At 30.9% G+C, this 24,797-nt stretch overlaps 2 protein-coding genes and 1 long non-coding RNA gene across 3 annotated transcripts; 2 read left to right on the forward strand and 1 right to left on the reverse strand.

Annotated features, from left to right (window-relative positions):
- Window positions 1-2,056: 2,056 nt before the first annotated feature.
- BBS1 (Bardet-Biedl syndrome 1) lies at window positions 2,057-15,242 on the forward strand. The gene is made up of 9 exons (XM_076394116.1): window positions 2,057-2,141; window positions 4,611-4,873; window positions 10,432-10,844; window positions 12,546-12,788; window positions 12,863-13,091; window positions 13,421-13,576; window positions 13,641-13,768; window positions 14,803-14,937; window positions 14,990-15,242. Exons 1-9 carry the CDS (start codon window positions 2,131-2,133, stop codon window positions 15,188-15,190), a joined length of 1,779 nt encoding a protein of 592 aa, XP_076250231.1. The 5' UTR covers window positions 2,057-2,130; the 3' UTR covers window positions 15,191-15,242.
- Window positions 15,243-16,373: 1,131 nt separating this feature from the next.
- LOC143191240 (uncharacterized) lies at window positions 16,374-18,310 on the reverse strand. Its single transcript, XR_013004454.1, has 2 exons — window positions 17,980-18,310; window positions 16,374-17,898 (listed from the first exon to the last, which is right to left on the reverse strand). It is a non-coding gene; the product is annotated as an uncharacterized LOC143191240 (long non-coding RNA).
- A 96-nt stretch (window positions 18,311-18,406) lies between these two features.
- LOC143191241 (acyl-CoA-binding protein homolog) lies at window positions 18,407-24,439 on the forward strand. The gene is made up of 3 exons (XM_076396112.1): window positions 18,407-18,530; window positions 22,633-22,747; window positions 24,239-24,439. Exons 1-3 carry the CDS (start codon window positions 18,498-18,500, stop codon window positions 24,364-24,366), a joined length of 276 nt encoding a protein of 91 aa, XP_076252227.1. The 5' UTR covers window positions 18,407-18,497; the 3' UTR covers window positions 24,367-24,439.
- Window positions 24,440-24,797: the final 358 nt, after the last annotated feature.

A 24,797-nucleotide genomic window follows, 5' to 3' on the forward strand; every position in this document is an offset into this window, starting at 1 on the left:
TAACGTGTTCAAACTAATCAAAAAGCTTTATGTTTGTTTATAACTAGAATAAAATGAGAAGGAAAATATTGCCTGATTCTGAAACGAATTTACAAATTGCGGCAGGCATTACATTAAACATCTTGATGATGTATGTACAAAAAAATTGAATAGGTATAGGTAGTTTCATATAATGAAGATAAATTCTGCATATTTTCATTATTTCTAAAATATATATTGCAAAACCAATAAATATACTAGGATAATCAAAAGAATAATTTCCATATATTTATATGGTTCATGCCGAAAATTCAGAAAAGACCAAATTCAGATCTGACCAATAATCATTTTGTCAAGTAAATTTGTAAACCTTTTAAATCATTGATAAATATTAAAGTGTTTTATTCATATATTCTTTGTTTTAATATAAGAAAATAACAACCACTAATATAAAAATAATATGTTTTTAATAAATAATATGTTTTAATATACAGACATTAATTATTTTAATTAATCTTATATATTAAATACTCATATTAGTACCAAATCGTCAATATTCTGATATTATATAGAAAATACTGTGAAAACAAGTAACATATCATTTTTAAATTATTCTCTTCACTCTACTATGAGAGAAACATTATTAACTTATTAAATTGTGGTGGAATTTGGACTTCAGGCCTATATGCCATATAGAGTAGTACTCGATGCATATACCGAATGTGATCATACTGCAAAATCGATACAAATGCAGAATAAATTCAGTTGCAAAATTCAAGCGCCTTTGGCTACCTACTCATTGTGGCGTGATAACTACTGCGAATGAATATTTCTTTATTTTCTTATTTATGATATTATTGGCCGATATTTTTTAGGCCGATATATCGATGTTCATAAATTAAATATAATTTTTAACAAACCTTTGAAATTGTTACTTAATTTTAACTTATGGTACTTAGTTTTAAATGTCCATTTTTTATATCGATACTTTTTTCGGTGGTCAACATCCCTACTATACATTATAGAAAAATTAACAAGATACAATATTATTTTAATTTATATTAATTCATTTCAATAATCTAAATATATTTGGTTATATTTGTTATTTGCTAATTCTATGGTTTTGTTTATAATTCCCTGTTTATTTTGTTTTATGTGGTTGTGAATATTTGATGAAATTCGAGAAATAACAACAAAACACTTGACTTTAATCATTTCACTTCTAAAATGTTGTATTAATTTATATTTTCAGTAGTTTTTAGTATGGTCTTATCCATTCGCCTTTCTAAAGGACATATTTAAAATATAAAAATGTTAATCTTCCAATTTTTATTTCAATGTAATTACTAAAAATTTCTTAATAAATCATTTATATCAATTTGAACATATTCTGTTCAAGAGAAAATATTTAAATTTTTTAATCAATTATTCATATTCAATTTAATTTACTTAAAAAACAAAGTATTTAAATATTTTCTCTGTCATTATTTGTTCTATCTATTTTATAAACAAAGTAATTAAAGCATATTTGAAATTTTCTTATGATATAAAAGGAAATATATTTAAAAATGATAAAATTAATTAGGTTATGTAATAAGTTGCTCAAATTATATACACCTTGCATTTATTATTAATAAAATCTTAAAACAATAAAGGATTCTCGTACATTCAGATATTGGTTAAATAAAAATAATATTTATACTAAATTAACAATTTTATAAGGAAAAATATCGAATTATAGAAAATTGACAGCGTAAAATTTAAAAACTATAGCGTTACCAGTTTTGTTCGGTTTAAATGTTTGAAACGTCTATAAAAATTTATCAAGTTAGCTAGTATGGAGAAAAACTATTTTGCACTATCAACACTAATGACAATGACATTCCAACGTCAATTGGGATTTAGAGATTACTTTGAGAAACTTAGAGATCTAATCACAAAATAAAACTGTTACATAAACTGTAAATTAATAATATCTTTCTACATTGAGACGTTTCAATTGTTAATTAAATGACACAAAAATTACTGGATTATAGAAATTAAACAGAAAAAACTATTACAACTCTAGCAATCAATATTTACTTTCGTTTAGTCGTTACCAAGACAACGATAATTACAAACATAACCTAACATTAGCCAGACCATAGTGATATGAGTAGAAGGTAGGTTTATACACTTCTTCCGCATTTTCCTTTTTCCGTCGAAATGTTATTAATGTTGTTACATATTTGTTCATTATTTACTTCCATAAATGTCTATGGTATCACACTTTCCGTTTGAAAAGCTTGGAGAAAGTAACAAGTGGTGATTTATATAAGTTTCTCTGTTATAAAAAGATGAATGCGGCGGCATTGATCGGATTCATCGATACCATCGTCATGTTTCTATGCGGCGTAGCTCGTTCGTTGTTTTTAATTAATTTAACTTGTTCCAATTTAATTTACGAAAGACGATGTACGAATAAAAAGATATAGGTAATGACATCATTACGTGATTTGAAATATTCTCTCTGTGAATAGTGTGTAGTTGTTGTTCTTGGACATAAAACGTCACCGGTGACAAATATTATCTTATGCAACATTAAACAATAAAATACGTGTTAAATAAATAGTTTATTTTAAGGGGATATTCAGGTATTATTTAATATTGAAATTATTTCGTAGCGGTTTTTTTTAAATATTATATAAAATTGTAATGAAAATAATATTAAAACTATTGTCATATTGTTTTTAACCTAATTTAACCTTAATAAATGATAGTTGGAAGGATTATAACTTACCACTTGACTTTTTATACAAATTTATTAGTCGATTGGATTTGCTTCGGACTAAGAGATTCGGTTATATTAGTATATTTGTCCTGCTTCTTACAACTCATATATAGACTATCCAAAGAGCAGTGAACTTACGCAATCTCAATTTATGACGTCAAAACGGTGCAATGTTGCCGCATTTAACGTTGACATTTTACCCAATTCTGTTTATTTTCTAACAAAAACATTCTAACAAAAATAAAAAAATTAAACAAAAATGTTATAAAATATAATTTATTTCAACACTATAGTAAATCTAAAGCATATATTATCGAAAAACTTCAACTACAGTTAATTAGACACAATAACATAGTTTATAGGTTCCAGTTATTTTATTATATTTACATTGAAGTCTTTTGGAAAGCACTGATAGTATCCCCTGGAGGCTTTATCAACCTGATTAATAATTGTATATTACATTTATTATATTTTCATTACAGAACATATTTACCTTTTTATGTTTAGTTCTTGTTTCCTTCGTTTTCTTGTTTTCTTTGACAAGGCGTTCTGATATCACTATATTTCTCTTTAGTCTCTTCTGTTACTACCTGTTTACATTTTTCTGGATAAATTAGATTTAATCACTGCACTCTCCTTAATACATTTGCCATATCTCAAAAACAGTTAATATTTATTCTCTCATCGTACATTTTAACTAAATGCTCATATATATTCTGAAAAATTACACACATATCTATTCACATAAATCCTTCACACTTTACAATACGATACTCTATAGCTATACTATTAATTATATACTCACCTTTAGTTGTTTCAACTCTCATCACCCTGTCTTGGTATTGACTTGGATTGATTGGATTGAAATCATAATCCCATAACCAGTATTCAAGTCATTAACTAAGTTGTTAATTTCCAATCTAACACTAGTTTACAATTCCAACATTTATCAATTTCTTGTTCTGTGTGTCTGATGTGTGAGTGATGAAAATTTGAAATATTTCACTCTTTAACATGGTATCTTCAAATTTTTTTTATGTATCTATATAAATCAATCCTTAATTACAGCTTTTGCCGACCACTTGTTGGGATGATTTTGTTGGATTGCTGTTTCTAGCATGAAGAATTTGCAATGAATTATTAAAAAATATGTTCCTTAACAGTTTTTGAAGTGATGACTTTGTGGTGACGTCAGGCCTCTTCTTCTTATCTCGAACTGGCCTCAGAATAAGATTGACCAAAAACGATCAAGGGCACGCAGAAAAATAGATAGCAGATTCATTCATCTTTCGACGTCCAAGCATCTTACATTCAATCAACAATCATCTTTTCAATAATCATACATTTTCATTAGTTAATTAGTGGTATAATAGTTAGTGTTATTAATAAAGTGTTAAGGGAAGCACAGTTTCATTCAATAAATACCCGAAGACCTCCATATTCCTTATATATACTTATATTCCTCAAGGAGCTGCTGCTATATTTCTATGAAGTTTTCTATGGATAATTTCCAAACTAAGAGTTTTATCTGAAACAATTATATTTAATTATGTTCTTAATATATTTAATTTGAGAGATTTTGGTTAAGGTGCCCACTCTAATAATCAGTGATAACCACTAATAAGTGCCAAAACAACATTTGTCGGCTCATAACCTCTTATCACTAATATTTTGATGATTAACGACTTTTATACAATGTATCTCTTTTTAACTGTAACAAAATGAGAAGGAAAATATTGTCTGTTATTAAAATGAATTTACAAATTGCAGTTGCTATACATTATATTTATTAGTGATGTGAGTTCACTACTCCTTTGGATAGACTATATGAGTGGTAAATTTATTTTAATTTGTTTTCTAGCGAATTAAATGTATCAAGATGGTTGGAGGCACACACGGATCGCAGTGCTGGATTATTGACACTTCCACGTAATGCGGTTCTGGCCGATATCTCGGGAAATGGGGATTACCATTTGGTTATTACCGATCTGAAGCTGGAGAAGGACACCAAGAGCAGGCTGAAGGTGTATAAGGGAACGACTATGATACATGACCAAGCGATAAACAATGTACCCAATTCTGTCATTAGTTTTTATACAGATGAGATCTCTCCCCGCCTTCCAGGTAATATTATTATCCGTTGTCCCGAAAATAATGTTGCTTTTTGTTTGTCAACTTTAATAATATTAGCAATAATATTATATAGACGTGAAGTATATTAATATAACTTGAGTTCTGTTTAATGATCTTGGAGTTATGGAAGCAGTGAATATTTTAAAGTTGATATCTCCGGAAATCAGGGGGAGCTATATCCGGCAAGTTAGCCGGTTGTTGAAGCAATTTACTTCTGTCATCTTCAATAATTGTGGATTTATGAAAGCATTTTTTTAATTAAGATCTTCAGATACTATAGCGCGCTAAATCTGGCGAATGAGCTGGGTGTTATAGCTACTTGTATTTTAATTCACTGATTTTAGTGAGAGTGTTTCAAGTTATGATGTTATCTTGATTGAAAAGATTTATTATTCCGTAAATATATATTTTTTTCAAGAAATTTAGCATCTAAAAGGTTGCAGTAATGATGTGAGTTTATTGTTTTACAAGTTTTAAGATAATGCACGGAAACAAACTCATTTTGCTCTTAAAAAAATTGGCGCTAACACTTTCTTAGTTGCGTCTTGAACACCATTTAATTTCGAAACCTAAGAACGTTTTAATTTTCTTTAGTTTTGCTAAGTTTACACCACTCTATAGTCTGCTGATTTGATTCAGTATCATGGTGGTTGTCCCAAGTCTCATCCGTGATGTTGAAAAAATACCTGAAATCATTTAAATCCTCTTTAAACTCACAGTCGATTTTATTTTTCTATTTGTGTTCTATTAGGTGTTTGCATATAGTTGATCTTTAAAAAGGCATTAATTGAGAGAAACTGGTACAAAATTAAACAACAATAATAAAATAAAAACAATAATATCTATAATCTATGGTAAATATTTTTTTATTTACCTTTTTGTCAACATCTTGCTAAGCCATATGGATAGTTCTTTTTAACTAACCTATTTTTGCGGATAACATTGTTGTAATAGATAAACTTTTCATTGCCAATAACAATACATCAAAGAAATCTCTACTTTTTTGTCTTTTTATCCTCCCCATCGCTTATAAACGTCTGGTTTGAAAACAGACATTATCTTAAGAAAACCTATTTTCTGATGAAACATATCAAAACCATTGAATTTAACATTTAGGTTGAGGTGTTTAATAGTTTTTTGCATTGATATTTCGCATTTTCACCGAAAGATATCTCTGATCAAAATACTTCCAAGCACCTAAAATTATTAGCAAATGCCGAATTTTTTAATGCGTAAAATGTTTCATCTGTGCTTATTAACGCTGTGGCCATATAGCAATTACACAGAAAACTTCGAGTCATTTTCGGTTGATATATGATACGAACTATAATGCTTTCCTCTGAAAACAACCACAAGATAAAAAACAAAAAAAAATTTTGGACCATATTTTATATATATTTTAAACAACTTTTGAACCTGAGCAGATGAAAAATATCTTTGTGTTATTCGATGACCTGAACTCCGTGTGTAGGTTGGTTCATGAAACATCATTTGGAATTTGGTTTTGTATTTTGATTGTACCTTAGAACGTGTGAAAATGCAGAGGCAACGTTGCAAAGTTGATTTAATGTATTTTTGTTACATTTGTGAATGTTCGATAAAGGTTGAATATTCATGACAAATACACTTAACACATTAGCTGCATCTGGTTAAGAAAACCATAAGAAGTGGAAAAACTCACTCCCGCTAACACTCGAACAATATAACTACATAAAGCTAGATTAATATTGGAACGTATGCTGTTGCCGGCGCCATATAGGCGTCCTTAGCACCACAGTAAATAATTGGCGGGCGTCACCCTCACCGGCGCATCGAATGTGCTAAACATATATATTTGCAGCACCTTGGATTTCCTTCTAGTAAATTCTGACAAGCTGTGGGTGTCTAAATTGTTTCATAATGCGTACAGAACAAACCTGTACAAGTGGCCACTGGCCGATATATACTTTTAATTTTTTGTGTCAACGTTATAGAGGGAATACAAAATTCATGCAATAAAACAGTACAGTATAAATATCCTGACGTATCATCAATGACAAAGTCAGTTTCACGTACAGACAGTGATACATTGCCAATTTGTCCAGGTACAAGTGCAATACAATCCTCAAGAACTTTATCTTCGTCAGCGGCAAGCGATGAGAGCGATTTCGATATGGAAAAAAGCATTTAACTTCGCATATTCTCCAACTATATGGACCAGTTGGATTGGTTGAAGAAGGAAAAAACTTTCAACAAGATAATTTTTCTAATGGCATTTATGCATCCCCTATTCTCCTAATTTGGCACCATCAGATTTCCATTTCATTTCAAACTTAAAAAATGTATTTTCTGAAAGCCCTTCAAATCCAGTGTAAAACTCTTGGATAATCCCAGTCGGCGTTCGATAAGCTTCGACAGTACACGTATTGCAAGTTGTACGACATGTTTTACAATAAGTCCCACCATAAGTTGTACGAACTGAACTGATTCGATATTTTTGACGATTCATATTATATTGTTTTGTAAGTAAGGTTAAGAAATGCTTGGTAATCTGAGATAACTTAGGCAGTGCTAATTTGGAAAGATTAGACTTTTGACTCGTAAATATATTCAACAATCAGATTGAATTTAATAGGTACAAGACATAAAATGTGTGCTACAAGTGTTGAAGCATAAGTTAATGAGGTCAAAGAAAAAATAGAAATAAGAAATTTGACGAGGATAGAATTGCATTTGGTTTGTTTGTTTGATAAGTTGTACGGCAAGGCGTACGGCTACACCAGTATATAGCGAAAATCGAAAGACAATACCAAAGATTTTGGGACATGATGAGCGATTACTGTTAGACACTAATGCGTGAGAGAGATCCTAAACAGTATGAAAGACTCAATTCAACCTCTATTAAATTATGTTTCATAATTTTTAATTGAATAAACGGCTGTTAATGATAAAGGTATGTAAAATAATGAATTTATTGAATATTTCGAAAACTGGAACCAATTTAAAAAACGGGTTGTTAATTTGGATTCAGCCCCACAATTTACCTTTTACACAGCATTACTTTATCAACATCTTTTGATAGCCCAAGTTCAGAACCGTGTATGCTGGTGTAATTTGTTATATTTTATTACAACACAATTAATATTGTAGAATAATTTACATTTACAAAAAATCGTGTTGTAATTGATTGGATATTTCCAAAATTACTTTAACATATCTTAAAATACACATCCTCTAGAAGAAGATTAATGATGTAGTTCGTTGGCAAGGTTGCTTGGATCTTGAACCATCCTACTTACTATACTAAAACCGTACCATACGTGTAAAAAGTCCCATCATAGTAAAGCGAAAGGTGATCGTCCGTTAAATTTCATATTAATTCTGAACTGAATTTTGCGTCGTTTGATTTGATTTATTTCACGAATTAAGTTTCGTGAGTTATAAATATTTCATTCACTATCAGTGATTACTTTTTAATCTGTATAATCTTTATTATGTAAATAGATCAATATATTTTTCAACTGAATTTTTTATTGTTGATAAAATGGTGAATTCATCTATAAAATAATTGATATAGATTTTTAGGTTTCGAAAACGTTTCTTAGTCTAGAATTTAAGCAGAAAATTTCAATTTAGAGTACACAGACCTAAAAATCGGACCGAAGTAGCTTGCTTCTTCAAAGTTTAGAAAGACCATCGAAATTTGCCTAGAAATATCGCAGTGCATAAAATTGTCATTTATTACAACTTACAAAATCATGTAGCAATCGTGCAAAAGATCTAATTAATTTAGGTCGTACAAGTTGTACGACAAAATTACAACAATTATTATATATTAATATAGATTACTATAACAATTCTATGAAAATATGCTTAAGATATAAAAAAATATCTAATAAAATACTCTCGTTTAATTTTTCATTATCAAATTCAAAATTCAATTCAAACTGCTTGCTGAATATATTTGCAAGTAAAAAGTCAAATCTTTCCAAATTATCTAAATTGCCTAAACTATCTCGGTGTCCATCTAATATAGCATTCATTAAAATTTCTGCTGTTTTTTTAGCTGTAATCATATTCCTACCTGATTTTAATAAAGTTGACTTACCCAAGACATTTTCATTCCTTATATAAGTTTTAGTGTATAATAACAGGTCAATTGAAAAGTCCCCGGCCTACCATAGTAAAACACATTTATTGGCAAAATTAGATTTTTTATTCAACATAATTCCCTTCAAGGGTGATACACTGATTATAGCGACCCTCCAACTTTTCGATATCATTTTTGTAGTACGATTTATCCGAAAAGTTCGTCACAGCGAGCATTTTTTTGAGATCTGAGAACAAAAAATAGTCGCTGGGGGCCAGATCTGGAGAATACGGTTGATGAGGAAGCAATTCAAAACCCAATTCATTGATATTTGACACGGTGCATTGTCTTGGTGAACCAGCACTATCTTTTTCTTCAAATGCGTCCGTTTTTCGGCGATTTCGTCCTTCAAACGGCCCAATAACGCTATATAATAGTCGCTGTTGACGGTCCTTCCTTTTTCAAGGTAGTTAATGAAAATTATTTCGCGCATCCCAAAATAGAGATGCCATAACCTTGTCAGCCGACTGTTGCGTGTTCCCACGCTTTGGAGCGGATTCATCGTATGCAGTCCACTCGGATGACTGTCGATTGGACTTAGGAATGAAATAATGAAGCCATGTTTCACCGATTGTCACATATCGACGCAAAACCTCGAGTTTATTACGCTTTTATCTTCAAACAATCCTCCGAATCATCAACTCGTCGTTGTTTTTGGTCAAAAGTGAGCTTGCGCTTGGGAGTTTTCTCACACCCAAATATTCGTAAATGATATGATGTAAACGTTCAGTTGATATCTTTAGAGTATCTGATATTTCATTCAATTTCAATTTACGGTCATTCAAAATCATTTTGTGGATTTTTAAAATGTTTTTGTTGGTAACAACCTCTTTTGAGTGTCCACTACGTTCACCGTCTTCGGTGCTCATTTCCCCACGTCTAAACTTAGCATACCAATCTTTGATGGTTGATTTTCTTGGGGCAGTGTCCGGAAACTCGGCATTAACCCAAATTTTTACTTTAACTGTAATTTTTTCCTTCAAAAGCAATATTTTATCAACACGCGAAATTCGTTTTTATCCATTTTTTTCGACAATAACAAAATTTGCTTCACTCATAATGCTATAATTCACAAACTAATGATCTGACAGCTATCAAATTTATACAAGCATCTTTTGAGGGTTAGAGCTAACTAAAAAACATATGGATTTAATTCTAGTAGCGCCATCTATGTGTCAGGTCGGGGACTTTTCAATTGACCTGTTAAAATAGAATGAAATTGGTATATTTTTAAATCCTAATTGCAAAATTTAAATAAAAATTGAATAGAGAATTGTAGGAAATGGTTTTTTTTTTCAATTATCAAGTGAATTAGCGCCTCGGTACACCCAGCATAGTACTACTTCTTATTCTTGTAATAAAATTGTTTTATTTTCTTTCTCATATTGTAGCTAATCTAATTTTAACTCCATTCTTGCAGTTATCGGCGTTGCTGGCGGGACAGATTTATATTTATATAAGAATCTGAAGCCGTTCTACAAATTTAAGTTACCATCATGTCCCTTGAGCGACAAAGAAGCGGAAATATGGAAGAATCTGATTGAGACCAAGGACGTGAATGTTGATAGTATAACCGAAGACCTGAGAAAAATCTCTTATTCATCATTGAGCTCGAGGTCGCAACATTTATTGAACTTACAATCTCCCGTCAAAAAAGAGGAATTTATCAGAAATTATTTAAACACTATGCCGATTAAGGAGAATATTATTACGTGCATGACCACTATTGCGAAGACTACTCACGACACGAACGCCATCTCATGTCCAGTGATAGGAACTGAATATGGGAATATTTATATACTGGATCCTCAAAATTTCACGATCATACATCAGGTATAGTTGATTTTTTAATTAGTTAAACATGCAGTTTTGTATAGTTTCGGAAACACTTTGGTGTTATTTAGCTTAATTTTCGAGCTTAAAACCGATTTTTCAGAACGTGCGGGTGGATTTGCCGTTATAATACATTATATCCAGTAGCTTAGCATAGTGGGGGCAGCAAAATTTGCAGCAGCTTCAAGGCTTTCGGAAGTTCAGCAATGAACTCAAAAAATACCAGATGTATCGGAAAGTCTTTACCGTTTTTATTTCATTACCGGCTATTTAATTCTATAAATGTTGCCCATCATTATCCCAAAAATACTAATACTGTTTGCCCTTGAGCAAAACCATTTATCGAATCATTTTCTAACCTTTTCGAAATTGGAGAAATTGTGCTGCTCTGCAAGCGCGTATCCTATTGATGATAAAGTTTTCTAGATGTTTTTCGATCAATTCATGGTTCAAATTGATCATTTGCTGTTGGTCGCGATCACTAGTAACACTTTCACTAGGTTTCAGAAGTTCGTAATGCACCACTCAACCCTGGTCCCACCAAACACAGAGCATTGTCTTGCGACCAAAACGATTTGGCTTTGGAGTCGATCGGCCGCTTCGTCAATAAATCCACTCTTCATAACCAATCACTATTCGATGCAGAAATGACTTCTGGTCATACCTTTGAAGCAGCATTTCAGAGATGATTTTTCGATTTTCCATTTGCATGTCATTCAATAGATGTCACGCCTATTTTCCCATCTTTCGGATTTTCCCCATTGCTCGCACTCGGCCGTTTATCTTTCTTGAGTCACATTTAACTCTGCCAATAAACTTCTGCCAATTGTTTTTGAGTTTGGGTCGGGTCTTCATCCAATAACTCTTACAGATTCGTACATTCAAACATTTTCGGTATACCAGAATGTTTCTTGTCTTACACATCGAAATTACCACTTTTTTACACCAGCAAACGATGACTTTTAGCGGCTTTTTTCTATGGTTAAATAAAAAAGTAATGCCTTCCGCAGATGCACATTTTCAAGCACATGCAAGTTTTATTTCTAATTCCGACGAGTATATATTTTTCAATAGAAATTCAAATATTGACAGTATTGGTTTAGTTCTGATTGAAGTGAATTTTGGTTTTATATTCAATTCGCTAAATCTTAACCTTATCTATCGTCGACGTATAATAATGTGTGTGTAACGTCTAACTACGTGTAAGAATTTTTATGATTATTATATCGCTCAACAATATGCCAAACATCTCTACAATACACAATAATGAACGTAATGTGTTCTAATTTGAAATACCTAAATAAGAGACTGGCAAAATTTGCTTCCGCCCCGGATTGTTGATACTTACGCTATGCTACTGGATATATCTCAAATTTTGCTCAAATATGTTGGTGTTTAAATTACGAACGAATTACGGTCAACATTGTATTTAAAAAATCAATAAAATCGATTAAATGTGATGATTTCTTTATTTGCTCTTTTATTTTAACAAGCAAATGATTGTCATAAAACAATGTGTGAATTTCGCAAATGCCAGTGAATTTATCAATGGATTACAATTCTTATGAATGGTATTTAAGAAATATACCTTTTTATTTTTATTACATATTGCATCTAATAATACAAATTTAAGTATTGTATATCTATAAATAATTGTAAATATTTTAAAATAAAAACATTTCCCTATTTTATGTTTACTAGGCCAACACTTGCAATATAAAAGCAACACCATTCGTTATCAAATGCTCCGGTATTTTCGATGTGGAGTTTCGAATAATCATCGCATGTCGTGAGGGTTACATTTGTATAATAAAAAAGGACTGGCTGGAAGGAAAATCCTTGGTACAACTGACTTCCGAGATAGTTGACATGTTAATAATACCTGGCGATAATTTCATTATTGTTGCAACAGCAGATAGCCACCTACAATGCTATACGAAAAGGGTAATAAGTTTAGATATATCTTGATAAATGGGTGAATGCGCCCATTTCAACTTGTTTTGGTTTTACTGTTACAGGGACAGAAACTGTGGTCCACCAAAACAATTAATGCTATAACATGCCTCTGTTTGGTACCATTAGATCACGTAAACATGCATTTGGTAGCTGTAGGTCTAAAACACGGTCTGATTCATCTCTACCATGCGAGGCATTTAGTAGATTTTACCACGGCACCAGACACTCCATCAACTATAGCTTTCGGACAAGTCGGACAGGAAGAAAATGTTATGGTTATCATTACAGCAGGTGAATATATTTTGCAATCAAATTCATTTAACACTGAAAAATATAAATATAAAAGGTACAACAAGTTGTACGGCTTGTGTTGTTTTCACTTTTCATACCAGATCTCTATTTCGCATGTTTAGTTCTTCCAGTAGTCAATTTTTAAGGAATCTTTTTAGTAAGGTTTTTCAAGACTTGATTTATTTTAAATCTCTCCAGTTGCCTGTACCATTGCCATTATGTAACATATAATTTTTCTAAAATTAATATTAATATTAAATAAACATAATGTTATTTCCAGTTCATAGATAGTTCACAAAATAATTTAAAATAATTTATTCGATATTTAGGCGGTACCATTAGTTTCAAGATATTGAAGAGGACAGCGGATTTCTCAACAAGGAACCAGGAAAGTGTACCTGTTCTGCAAGGTAAACCGATACCGCTACCAAAACGTAGTAAATTGTTCTTGGAGCAAAGCTTGCGCGAGCGGCAATGTGCAGTTGGTGAGTTACATATACATACTCAAAACCGACGTGCTGTAGCACCAGCAATCCATATATTTTTTAGAGATTCATCAAACATTCCAACAGGATTTACTAAGACTTCGCCTAACCACTGCCAGAGCTTTGGTGCAAAATATAAACGACCATTCTGGTATAGGAAACGAAAAGGAAAATATTAAATTGTCTGCACAGGTAACAATTGCAACATATTGAAGCCATACTTATAAAGTGCCTTTACACTCTACATCAAACTCAATATTGTGAGTAGCTTCCTTTCTGATAAAACATTAAGAATTATCAATAGCTACCCATAAAGTTATTAATTATATTAACCACCCTTTTCAAGTTTGTATTTTTATAAAAACATTTTAATGCTTTGGAATGCAACCTTATCTATATTGTAATATAATTTTCATAGCAACTTTCAAACAACGTGCTTCATACTTCGTGATTCATATCAAATATTTTGATATGAATATGAAAATGTTAGGTGCTTGCATGTATTATGATCAGCGATTTCGACTGCAAACTAATATTTGTCCTAATATCTAGGCTAACTTTTATATTTGATAGTTTTAGCATTTCTCTATACAAGATAATAGTTGTCCATTTAGCATTATTGAGTTGTCGTTGATTGATTACAACTTGTCGTTCAATAATTATTAACACAGGGGATACCATTTATATTTAAAGTCTGTTTTAAAATAATTGTCAGCTAGAATATTTTGATAGTATTAGTTATGTTATTTACGAGTAACTAAGACGAGTCTTCGTAAATATTAAGTGTTTATATGTATTTCCACCAGAGATATATTCGAAAGTGCTAGGGTATATATTTATTTATCTTTGCTACCTAACTTTACTGTCAAGTTCGAAGATTTTGACATTTCTCTACATTGAAACTTACATAGAAGTGTTTTCCATTTAGTGTTATTTGTTACTTTTGTTATTTAATTTGAAGGAATTTGCTACTATTAGTCCCGAAACAATTGTAAAACAACGGAAAATGTTTTTAATAACATATTTAATATCAATTTCTCCAATAAACGCCTTTTAACGTGAAAAGAAGATTAGAATACATTGAACCGCCTAATAATTATATTAAAACGCCGAATGAGATATAAGTTTATAAGTCACGCTATTTACTCCCATAAATCATTCAAAATTAATTCACAGTATTATTTTTATACTAGACGCTTATTCCAATTATCAAATGTATTTCGCAGGTTTTAGGATTGGGTCCAAAGTTTACAATAATTCTAACCTTAGAGAACATAAATCCAAACAAGGCTTTATTCGGATTATCAGTCACGTTCCATACTAATCCGAAGTTATACAGTTTGACGACGTATATCGTAATGGTAATCCTACAATTATTGGCACAAAAACACACAATAACAAAAGGTTACGTAGGTCCCATTGATACCGCCCAGTTTATCCTACAAAATCGAAACTAAAGCGGAAGAAAAGTTGACAGAACCCCAGGAAGTTAACGAGATAGAGAATGAGCTGTGTCCGGCCAAAGTGATCCGAGTTTTTGTGACGAAGAACGATCATCCACAACCGGTTTTAGCGGCAACCATAAATATGCCACCCACGGAGTTAATTTATTGAATTTTGTTGAATCAAAATTATGTATTTATTACAAATAAATTACTTACATATTTGCTATTGTAATTATTTCATTATTCTAGTACTATATAGAGGGTGGGGAAGAACGGGGTCACTTGTCAGGTTTTTGTTCTAATCAGTCTAGGGTCGATTCAAAGAAAAAATTAGAGCATTTATTCTTAAATCAGTTGTTTATTTATTTAACCGCATATTAGGATCAAAAAAGTTTAGCAAAGCCATTTTTTATTGTGCTTAATTTACTTTATAATGAAAAAAGGTATATAGCTCATTAGACCCCACAGACTGGGTCTATTGGGCCACCTAAAGGGGTCACTTCAGTCAATGAGTTAGTTATACAAAACTTTACACACTAAAATGTATGGGACAAAATTTATGGGACTCCTCATAAAACAAAAACAAAATTTAAATAAACTTCTAACTGAAAAAAAAATTGAAGCAAGGCTATTCCTGCTGCCAGATCATTGACGTAAAATATATAGACAATCATTTTAGTTTGTGGACTAAACTATGGACGCATAATTTTTAAAATCAAAATCCATCAACGTTGTATCGCAAAATACCACCTGGCAATTTTGAAGACAAATCCTTAAATTCTACATTCGAAATGATATTCAAATTTAGATAAAACACGATTAAGAGTAGTACAATCACGTGAAATTATATTTTACATATTGCTGTGAAAGGAAAACTCGATATTTCATCCCAACCTAGATTAAAGAAATTATTCCAAGAAGTATTATAAAAATTATTAAGACCTTCTGCTTCAAGACTTGTAGCAATTGATGTGGTTCTGGAGCCATATCATAAGTATATCAATGTACTAGAGATAATTCTAAAGATTATTAAGATTTTTTACATAAATTTTAGTTGTTTTAACTTTTGTTTCATTTCAGGTTTCTTTAGTGGATTCGATTTTTTAACAAAGAACTAGCCAAATATTGCAGGTAATAAATACGTTAACTTGTGTAAGAGTTAAAATGAATGCTACAAAGAATATTAGCGATTATGAATATTTACAATTAACCTACATAGAATTTTAATTCCTCATTTGTTGGTGATAAAAAGAGATAGTAAAAATTATATTAGCTATATAGGAATACGTTTCCTATCAATTTACAATTTATGAAAAGCTGTTAGGAATGAAGAATAAAAGGAAATACTCGAGCGGGTTTAACACATATATTAAAAATTTCTTTAAATAATTGCAACAAAACAAATGTGATTCAAAAAGGCAATAAGGGAGGTATGAACTGCGCTGTGATGAACTGTGTACCGAGGAATTTGTCCTGGACGTCCCAAAAGCGCTGTTAAATATGTCAATTGCTTCAAGAGTGGTAACTGCTCCGGTCAAATGACAGGAATCCAATGATGATCGCTAACAATACAAGTTTTTTTTAATTATTGCTTTTAGTGGTTCAACAACTAGCCCTGTGGGTAATAAGCATTTATTACTATTATATTATATACATAAATATGTAGAAAAATAATTCTTTAAGTGATCTCCTGTATAAAACATAATATTAATTAGTTACTCTTATTCTAAATGTTTTTTTAATTCTATATATGTCCTATAACCAGATGGGATTGTTTAAAACATTTTAGTCTACGACTTCAATATCACGTCGCACAATTAACTAATTAGCGTGCACATTGGGGTACACTAACACTTTTTTAAAGTACTTAACACAAACATTTCGAATTATACTCGTAATAGTATTATTAAGCATCAATAATAACACGCTACACTTAATTTTGGAATCGTTTTCGGTTTTATTGTTTTTAATTCTAGTTTAGACTGTACACACTGGCTCTTACTTCAAGAAGATCTAGAAGCTCAACATGTTAAATATATTGTGAAACTATAACAATTCTTTGATTGAAATTCGAACCACGATCAGCTCCACTGCTTTTCAACATAGCAGAAGATAACATTATCTGAAAAGTATTCAAAAAGAGACATGGCGTTCAGTATGATGCAACAAAATGTTTGACTGCTTATTATTGATGTTCGATACATTTTTTTTGATTGATGTTCTTTTATGGGTTTAATTAATGAAGACAAGACTAAAATATAGTATATGTAGTTCAAGTACTTGGGATCAATAATAAAATAGAAGAAAGTGGCATCTACAATTAAAGAAATACGATATGTTTAGGAGCTCTTGCCTCCTTAAGATAGTGCGCATAGAAGAGAAGAAATATTACAGTCTAGATTAAAATCCCGTTCCTTTAAACTCTTATTTTGCTAATTCTTCTGTACGGTTCTGAGGTTTAAATAATGTTACGTGTTTAAATAATGTTAAAATATCTATAAACTTAAAATATTTCAGACACATCATCAGATGTCATCAAACAACATGCAGTGCATAGAAGAGGGGCAAATCCAGAGATGCGGATTGCGATGGTTTGGAAATGGTCTGTCGAATGAAATGGATGGATTGATGATGCATCTTGTTCCAATAGATTTCTAAATTAACCATATACGGAAAGAACTATGGGGTAAAGACACCATTATTCTGGATACGTTATGTGACCAGCAGCGTGCGTGTAGTTGAAGTGTTGTTTACTTGTTTCATTAATTTATGCTCAAAAATAGATACCATGTACGTTGACAACATAAAGTGCCTCACGTGATGCAAACTATAGTCCCACTGGTTTCCTTAGGCTTTATCTTTTTAGTTTGGAATGAGCTGAAAGAAATTGAAATTTTGTAAAATAGTGAAGAATCAATTCTGCATCGTAAAAAAAATGTTAACGGCCCATATCTTTACCATTTAGGACAAATTATTTGAGTTTGGTTTTAATTTTTATTATAATAATTTTAGGATTGCAGTGGTATAACTGTTAACAATTACTATAAGCTATAGAATTGACAGTTGTACAGTACATTGTACAGTGACATAGATTAATCCACATGCCAGCACCTCTATAAATTACCTTATTAATATAAATAAACAAACGAGATAAAATTAAAATAAAGTACTTAACCTTTGAATGCAATAATAAAGCATGCATTTGACAAACATCAAATAATTATTACTTCACTTGAACTTATACTATTCTATAACTGAAACTGTACAAAAGGAAAAGTTGGCCACTACTTCTCGCTAATTATATACGATTACATTAAAAATACTCATATTTGATGTTTCTGACTTTTTTATTCCTGTCTGTTATATGACAAATTCGACTAGTTTTTTATGCACATTATCTTGTCAAGGTACCATAAAATATAATCGATATATAGACGTAACAAATTGTATAAAAGTTTTGTCCGGTCGATGTTAAAATGATAGTTTATTTTGCAATGACTTTGGACGAGGTAAGATAAAGCATATACTATTTTTAAGGTCTAGGTATTTTTAGTTTTTTTTTCTAATTGAATATGTATTGAGAAAAATTGTAACAATTTGGGTTCAATTTAAATATGTTCACCTTGACGTTGATTATATATTACAATTTCCTTTTTAAGCAAGTGCCTATTACGATTGATACGCCAATGATCACGATCAATGATCAACCAGTAAGGATCCTGCTTGAGATTATTTTGATGTTTATAAATCTTAAAACGCTTCTATGTTTTTATTCAAATATACTTGCATAATGTCTAAGACCTCAACTCTAATGAATCTTTGTTATGGCCATGGTTCGTCCTGAATATTGGATGAACTAAATATGATTGGACCACGTGTCCATATTTCACACATCGTTGATGTTCTTTTATCTGTGTACTTATCATCCCTCTATTTTGCTATATGTATACTTTCCCACACACAGGCGCACTTGTACGCACTTATTACCTTTAGTAGATTTTTTGTATCTCTGGTTTGTTTAGGATACGACAGCTTCCTTTGTAGTTCGAATATAACTTTGATGTTGTGTTCACTTCTGCCGTATTTGGTTCTTTGAAGAAGAACGTTATTAAAGGTAAAAATATCCTTTGTACCAATTCAGTCACAAAATAATCGATGTAAACATTTCCAAAATATCAAACATGTGAATGAAAAATGCAATTTACTGTTGGGTATGAAAGCAAAGGTAACAAAAAATTGCTTGAAGCTCTAATCATCATCGTTACAATATTTACGTGGAAAAATCATACATTTTATTCAATAATGTCGCTTAAAATTATTTTATATTATAAATATTTATAAGCAAACATTATCTGTAATTTTTTGTCTATAAAAATGAATTGTTGTTCGTTAGTCTTGCTAAGACTAGAAAACCACTGTGCCAATTTGCATAATTTTAGCTTTAAAATATCTGTAGAAGCCTAGGAAAGGTTTATATGGTGATATAATATTGAATAATACTAGGGAAAGTATTAAAAACAATAATTTTGTTTTCTATACAATTTCCCATAAAATCATATTGCGACGTGCAGATGTCATACATTTTGATGAACATAAATTGGCTGTTTTATATTTTAGTACATCTAATGCGTATATTATCTCATTTCTGTTGGAGACGCAATCTGTTTGTGGTTCCAATTATCTATTTGCTTCGGAATTTTTAAATAGAGTAGTAATAAGCAGCGACTTGATTATCAAAATAAACAAAGCGCCAAAATAATATTTGCGGGTTTATAAACTCTAACAATTCTCACTCTAATAATTTGAAGAATCTTGCAAACGTTTGATTTGTTACAGCATTATATCTATTTTAGGTAGAACAAAATGAGGGTGATAGTGTCTGATTTTAAAAGGAATCTACAAATTGTAATAGGCAATACATACGACATCATGATGACGCGAGTTCATCGTTATTTTAAATAAACTATATGTAGGATATCAAATTTGAGGGGGTTTAAAAGAGAAAAGCTTTTATTCTATTTAAAACATTAATTTATTTAAAGACAAAAGAGATTACTTATTGAACAGTGATACAAAACGACACAGACAATTTAAATTTATTCGAACATATACTAAACTGCTTCTGAACTGAACTGCATCAGTGGAAAACACTGATATCTAAACGTCTCACTCATCATCACTTTAATTTGAGCACCCCCGTGTTCGAATTCAAAGTTTTAACTGTTACTAACAATGTTATTATCAATGCTAAAATACCCTATACCTATTAAAATACAAAAAAAACCCTTATTAAGAGTTATCTGGATGTATCTTATTGAATACTTATCCAGAATGATCTAGAGAAATGCCTGATCTAAAGCAGCTAGCTAATTAGATATACATCACTATGATATACATTACACGTGTAGCACACAACTCGATATTGTATGTTTAACAATTAATAAAACTTGTATTTGACCCGATATGTTACAAAGACTAATTATAAATATTAAGTTGTAATAAATAATATTAAAAAACTAGTTTCAACAATAATTATCTTGTACAACCCAATACCAATTCACATCAGACGTGTTTGATATTGTTTATATTTTGTTGTCGTGATCTCTAAAGACATTAACCAATTATTGAAATTTATAAAAGTATATTATGAATAATATTTTTTCAAGCAGAAAAAAAGGCGGGGAAATAGAAAAAAAATGTTTGTTGTTGGCCGTTAAATCATTACAATTAATTCTGAATTGAAGTTCTCATTCGAGTTCGATAAAAGAGCTCATTCCTAATATGTAGAAAGAGAAGGGGAATAAGTCGTATAGGGCGTTATAATGAGCTTCAAGCGACGACCCAAAAGATCTAAAGGGCATCAATGATTTTTTTTTGTTTCAAAGTGGTGTTGTGGTAAATTCCGTTTCGTCCCAAATTATAAGTCAATAATTTTTTTTTTGCTGTGACAGGATACAAAACTCTTCGTGTACGTGTAGATTTTGAAACAGAAACATTTGCTTTACTTGAAAATTATAGAAACAAGTATTCCGTAAATAAATTAAAATCAATATTTTTTAGACATCCAGAACCGTATCTGTCACACCATATAACACTTTTTATTATATATTAGCGAAAATCTGAAGGTTTAAAATACTTTCTGTTATTATACTATAGTGTAGATAAAAGAATACTTCTAGAAGCTGTTGCAAAACCAATGTAACTTTAGCTGACTAATTAAGAAGAATATGAAAAATAAATCTAAATATAATTAATACCCATATTAAATTATATTTTGTGTATTTGTTATAACAGGTTAATTGAAAAGACCACTGTCTGACACATAGATGGCGCTATTATAATTAAACCCATATATTTTTTAGTTAGACCTAACCCTCAAAAGATGCGTGTATAAATTTGACAGCTGTCGGAAAATTACTTTGTGAATTATAGAATTTTTAGTAAAGCAACTTTTATTATTGTGAAAAAATGGATAAAAAGGAATTTCACGTATTTATAAAATATTGCTTTTTGAAAGGAAAAAATACAGTTGAAGCAAAAACTTGGCTTGATGCCGAGTTTCAGGATACTGCCCCAGGAAAATCAACCATCAAGGATTGGTATGCAAAATTTAAACCTGGTGAAATGAGCACCGAAGACGGTGAATGCAGTGGATGCCCAAAAGAGGTTCTTACCGACGAAAACATTTAAAAAATCCACAAAATGATTTTGAATATTGTAAATTGTTAAATTGAAATTGAATGAAATAGCAAACACTCTCAAGATATCAACTGAACGTGTACATCATATCATATTTGGTTATGAGAAAGCTATGTGCAAAGTTGGTACCGCGCGGTAACTTATGAGCAAAAACAACGACGAGTTGATGATTCGGAGGAGTGTTTGAAGATGATCAATCGTAATAAACCCGAGTTTTTGCATGGATATGTGACAATGGATGAAATATGGCTCCATCATTTCACTCCAAAGTCCAATCGACGGTCATCCGAGTGGACTGCACACGATGAAGCTGTTCCAAAACATGGGAAAATGCATTAGTTGGCTAGAAAGGTTGTGGCCTCTGTATTTTGGGATGCGCATAGAATAATTTTCATTGACTACCTTGAAAAAGTAAGGAACATTATCATCGAATATTACATAGCGTTATTGGATCGTTTGAAGGACGAAGTCGCCGGAAAACGGCCGCATTTGAAGAAAAAGAAAGTGCTGCTTCATCAAAACAATGCACCGTGTCACAAGTCAGTGAAAACGATGGCAAATATCCATGAATTAGGCATCCACCGTATTCTCCAGATCTGACCCCTAGGGACTATTTCCTGTTCTCAGATCTCAAAAGAGTACCCGTTGGGGAGAAATTTTCGTCAAATGAAGAGGTGATCGAAAATGGTATCGAAAAGTTGGTGGGTCGCTATAATCAGTGTGTCACCCTTGAAGGGGTGATATGTTGAATAAAAAGAAATAATTTTGCCAAAAAAATGTGTAGGGTGGGGACTTTTTAATTAACCTCTTACGTCTCTGATTACTCTGAATCAAATAAGAAAAGAAAATACAGTGTTTAAAATTCTCTATTATTAATTCTGAGTTCTAATAATTATTATATGTTAATTACAGAAATTCAACGCCGCAGCTCAACAGATTAGGAAGTTCACCAAGAGACCTCCTGATTCTGATATGCTGGATGTCTATGCCTTATATAAGCAAAGTACTATCGGGGATATCAATACTAGTAAGTGTACTTAACCTCAAATATTAATTTTACAGTGTGATGTTAACGATGCTCCAAAAAATTTATTGAGTTTCAGTTATATTAGGTGTTATACATAATTTTGGTAACAAATAAAATATCAAGATATAACTTTTAGCAAAATATACTTTTAGCTATCCCCATATACCTTTAGCTCTTGATCTTTTTGGTGTTGTATTTGTACACATATTAGTATATTTCAAATGAATTCGTAGATGAGTATATACATGTTATAAATTTAAGTTTCCAAACCTTACTAATTATTTTTGGAAATTCTAATGTTGACTAAACAACTTCTTCTGATTCCAATATTGAGCTTTAATGTACATATTTTCTTTTTCAATAAGTTAAGGTATAGGATCTGTAAATAATATATGCCAAAAAATACATAGTATTGTTCTAAAAAGTAGTTTTAAAGGATTTTATTTTAATTTGAAACTTTATTAAGCAATTCAATCCATCACTCAAGGCAAGATATCAACCCATTTTTGTATCTTCATAAGAAGTGAAGCACTGCTCAAATAGGTCACGACTGATATGCCGGAACAAGTAGTAATCAAAAAGAGCAAGATCTGGATAATTCGGCTAGTGGGGTAGCACTTCCCATTTTAATATTTGCAATTATATTTTCATAGATTTTGCAACATGTGCTTGAAACAAGTATTCACATGTTGAAACTGATATACCATAGTTGTCACAAGCTTCACACAGCATTCGAGGACCTTCAACCGCATTTTTTTTTAAATAAAAAAGTAAAACTTCTCATTTTATTTACTTAGAATTATTCAGAACAAAATCAGATATTCTCAACGCATTGAAGAACATTTTTATTTACACTTTGATGAAATGACATATACTGAATCTAATTCTATAAACATCCGGTCTTAGATTCAAAAAACAAGCCTTTCTTTGCTTATGTCAAAGCCCATAAATATTCCTTTCAATTCTTAGATAGAGCAGAATCCTGGAAAAGAATACACTCTATTTAAACCTTTTAACCTTTTTGTTTTGTTTTTACGTTATGAAAAATGTATGTCAAAATATCAGATCAAAGCACAGAAGAATATTATAAGAACGCTCTAAGAATACTATAAGTCATAACTGATGATAATAACGAGCTATATCATATTAAGCAAGATTGTAATAAGTCACTTTCTGCCACGTATTACATTAACTGCTCTTTGGTCTATATTATTGAATATTTTATACGGTGTTTATATAATTAGGTGGTATATTACCATAGAATGGCGTAATGATTCTTCTTAACCTTTATTCTTAGAAAATATTGCTGATAAGTCATAGAATAAATATTAATGTTGTTTTTTAAGTAGTTTTCAAATCACCACCCGTTCTAACTATGGAGGTCTCTGCATTTCTGATATTTTCTGATTCATTTTCTGATAAATTCTTAGACGATTTCTTAAAAATTATTTATGATGTTATTAAACTTTACTTATATGATAATTTTTCTAGACAAATCTGGAGATTCAACTGCGGTGGCCAAATGGAATGCCTGGAATGGAAAGAAAGGATTGAGTGGGAACGCTGCCAAAGAACAATACATTTCGAAAGTCAACGAACTAGCACCAAAATATGCATAAATCTCCCAACCAGCTTCATCATTCACTAACATAAATAAATTATAACACAATTTCAATAAATTATTGCAATATATTACAATTTGTCATTATTTTTTAGAATTTTGATATCTTAGCTTAGAATAAGCTTTTGTGTAAACAAGGAATTTTGTTATCTGCTCATTACTGTGTCATCAGTGAAGAGCATCATGACGCATCAATTGTTTTGCAGTTTTAGATAATAAAATGAGATATTAATAATTCTATTATTATAATCGTTTATATTTTTGCGTGTAAATAACCACTAATTGGACCTCTTCCTCTCTCGGACCTCTCGGAATTCTTATGACTAGTCTATTCTTACCTCACACATCACATCTTTCACCGAACTGATTTTTTATACTGAGAAATGAGGGACTTATCAGTCGCCCTATATAACACCTTCTTCCTAAAGA

This window comes from Rhynchophorus ferrugineus, unplaced genomic scaffold (genome assembly GCF_030347505.1).
Source record: "Rhynchophorus ferrugineus isolate W39M unplaced genomic scaffold, kcgeb_rfMv2 rfM2, whole genome shotgun sequence".
NCBI classification, from domain to species: Eukaryota; Metazoa; Arthropoda; class Insecta; order Coleoptera; family Curculionidae; genus Rhynchophorus; species Rhynchophorus ferrugineus.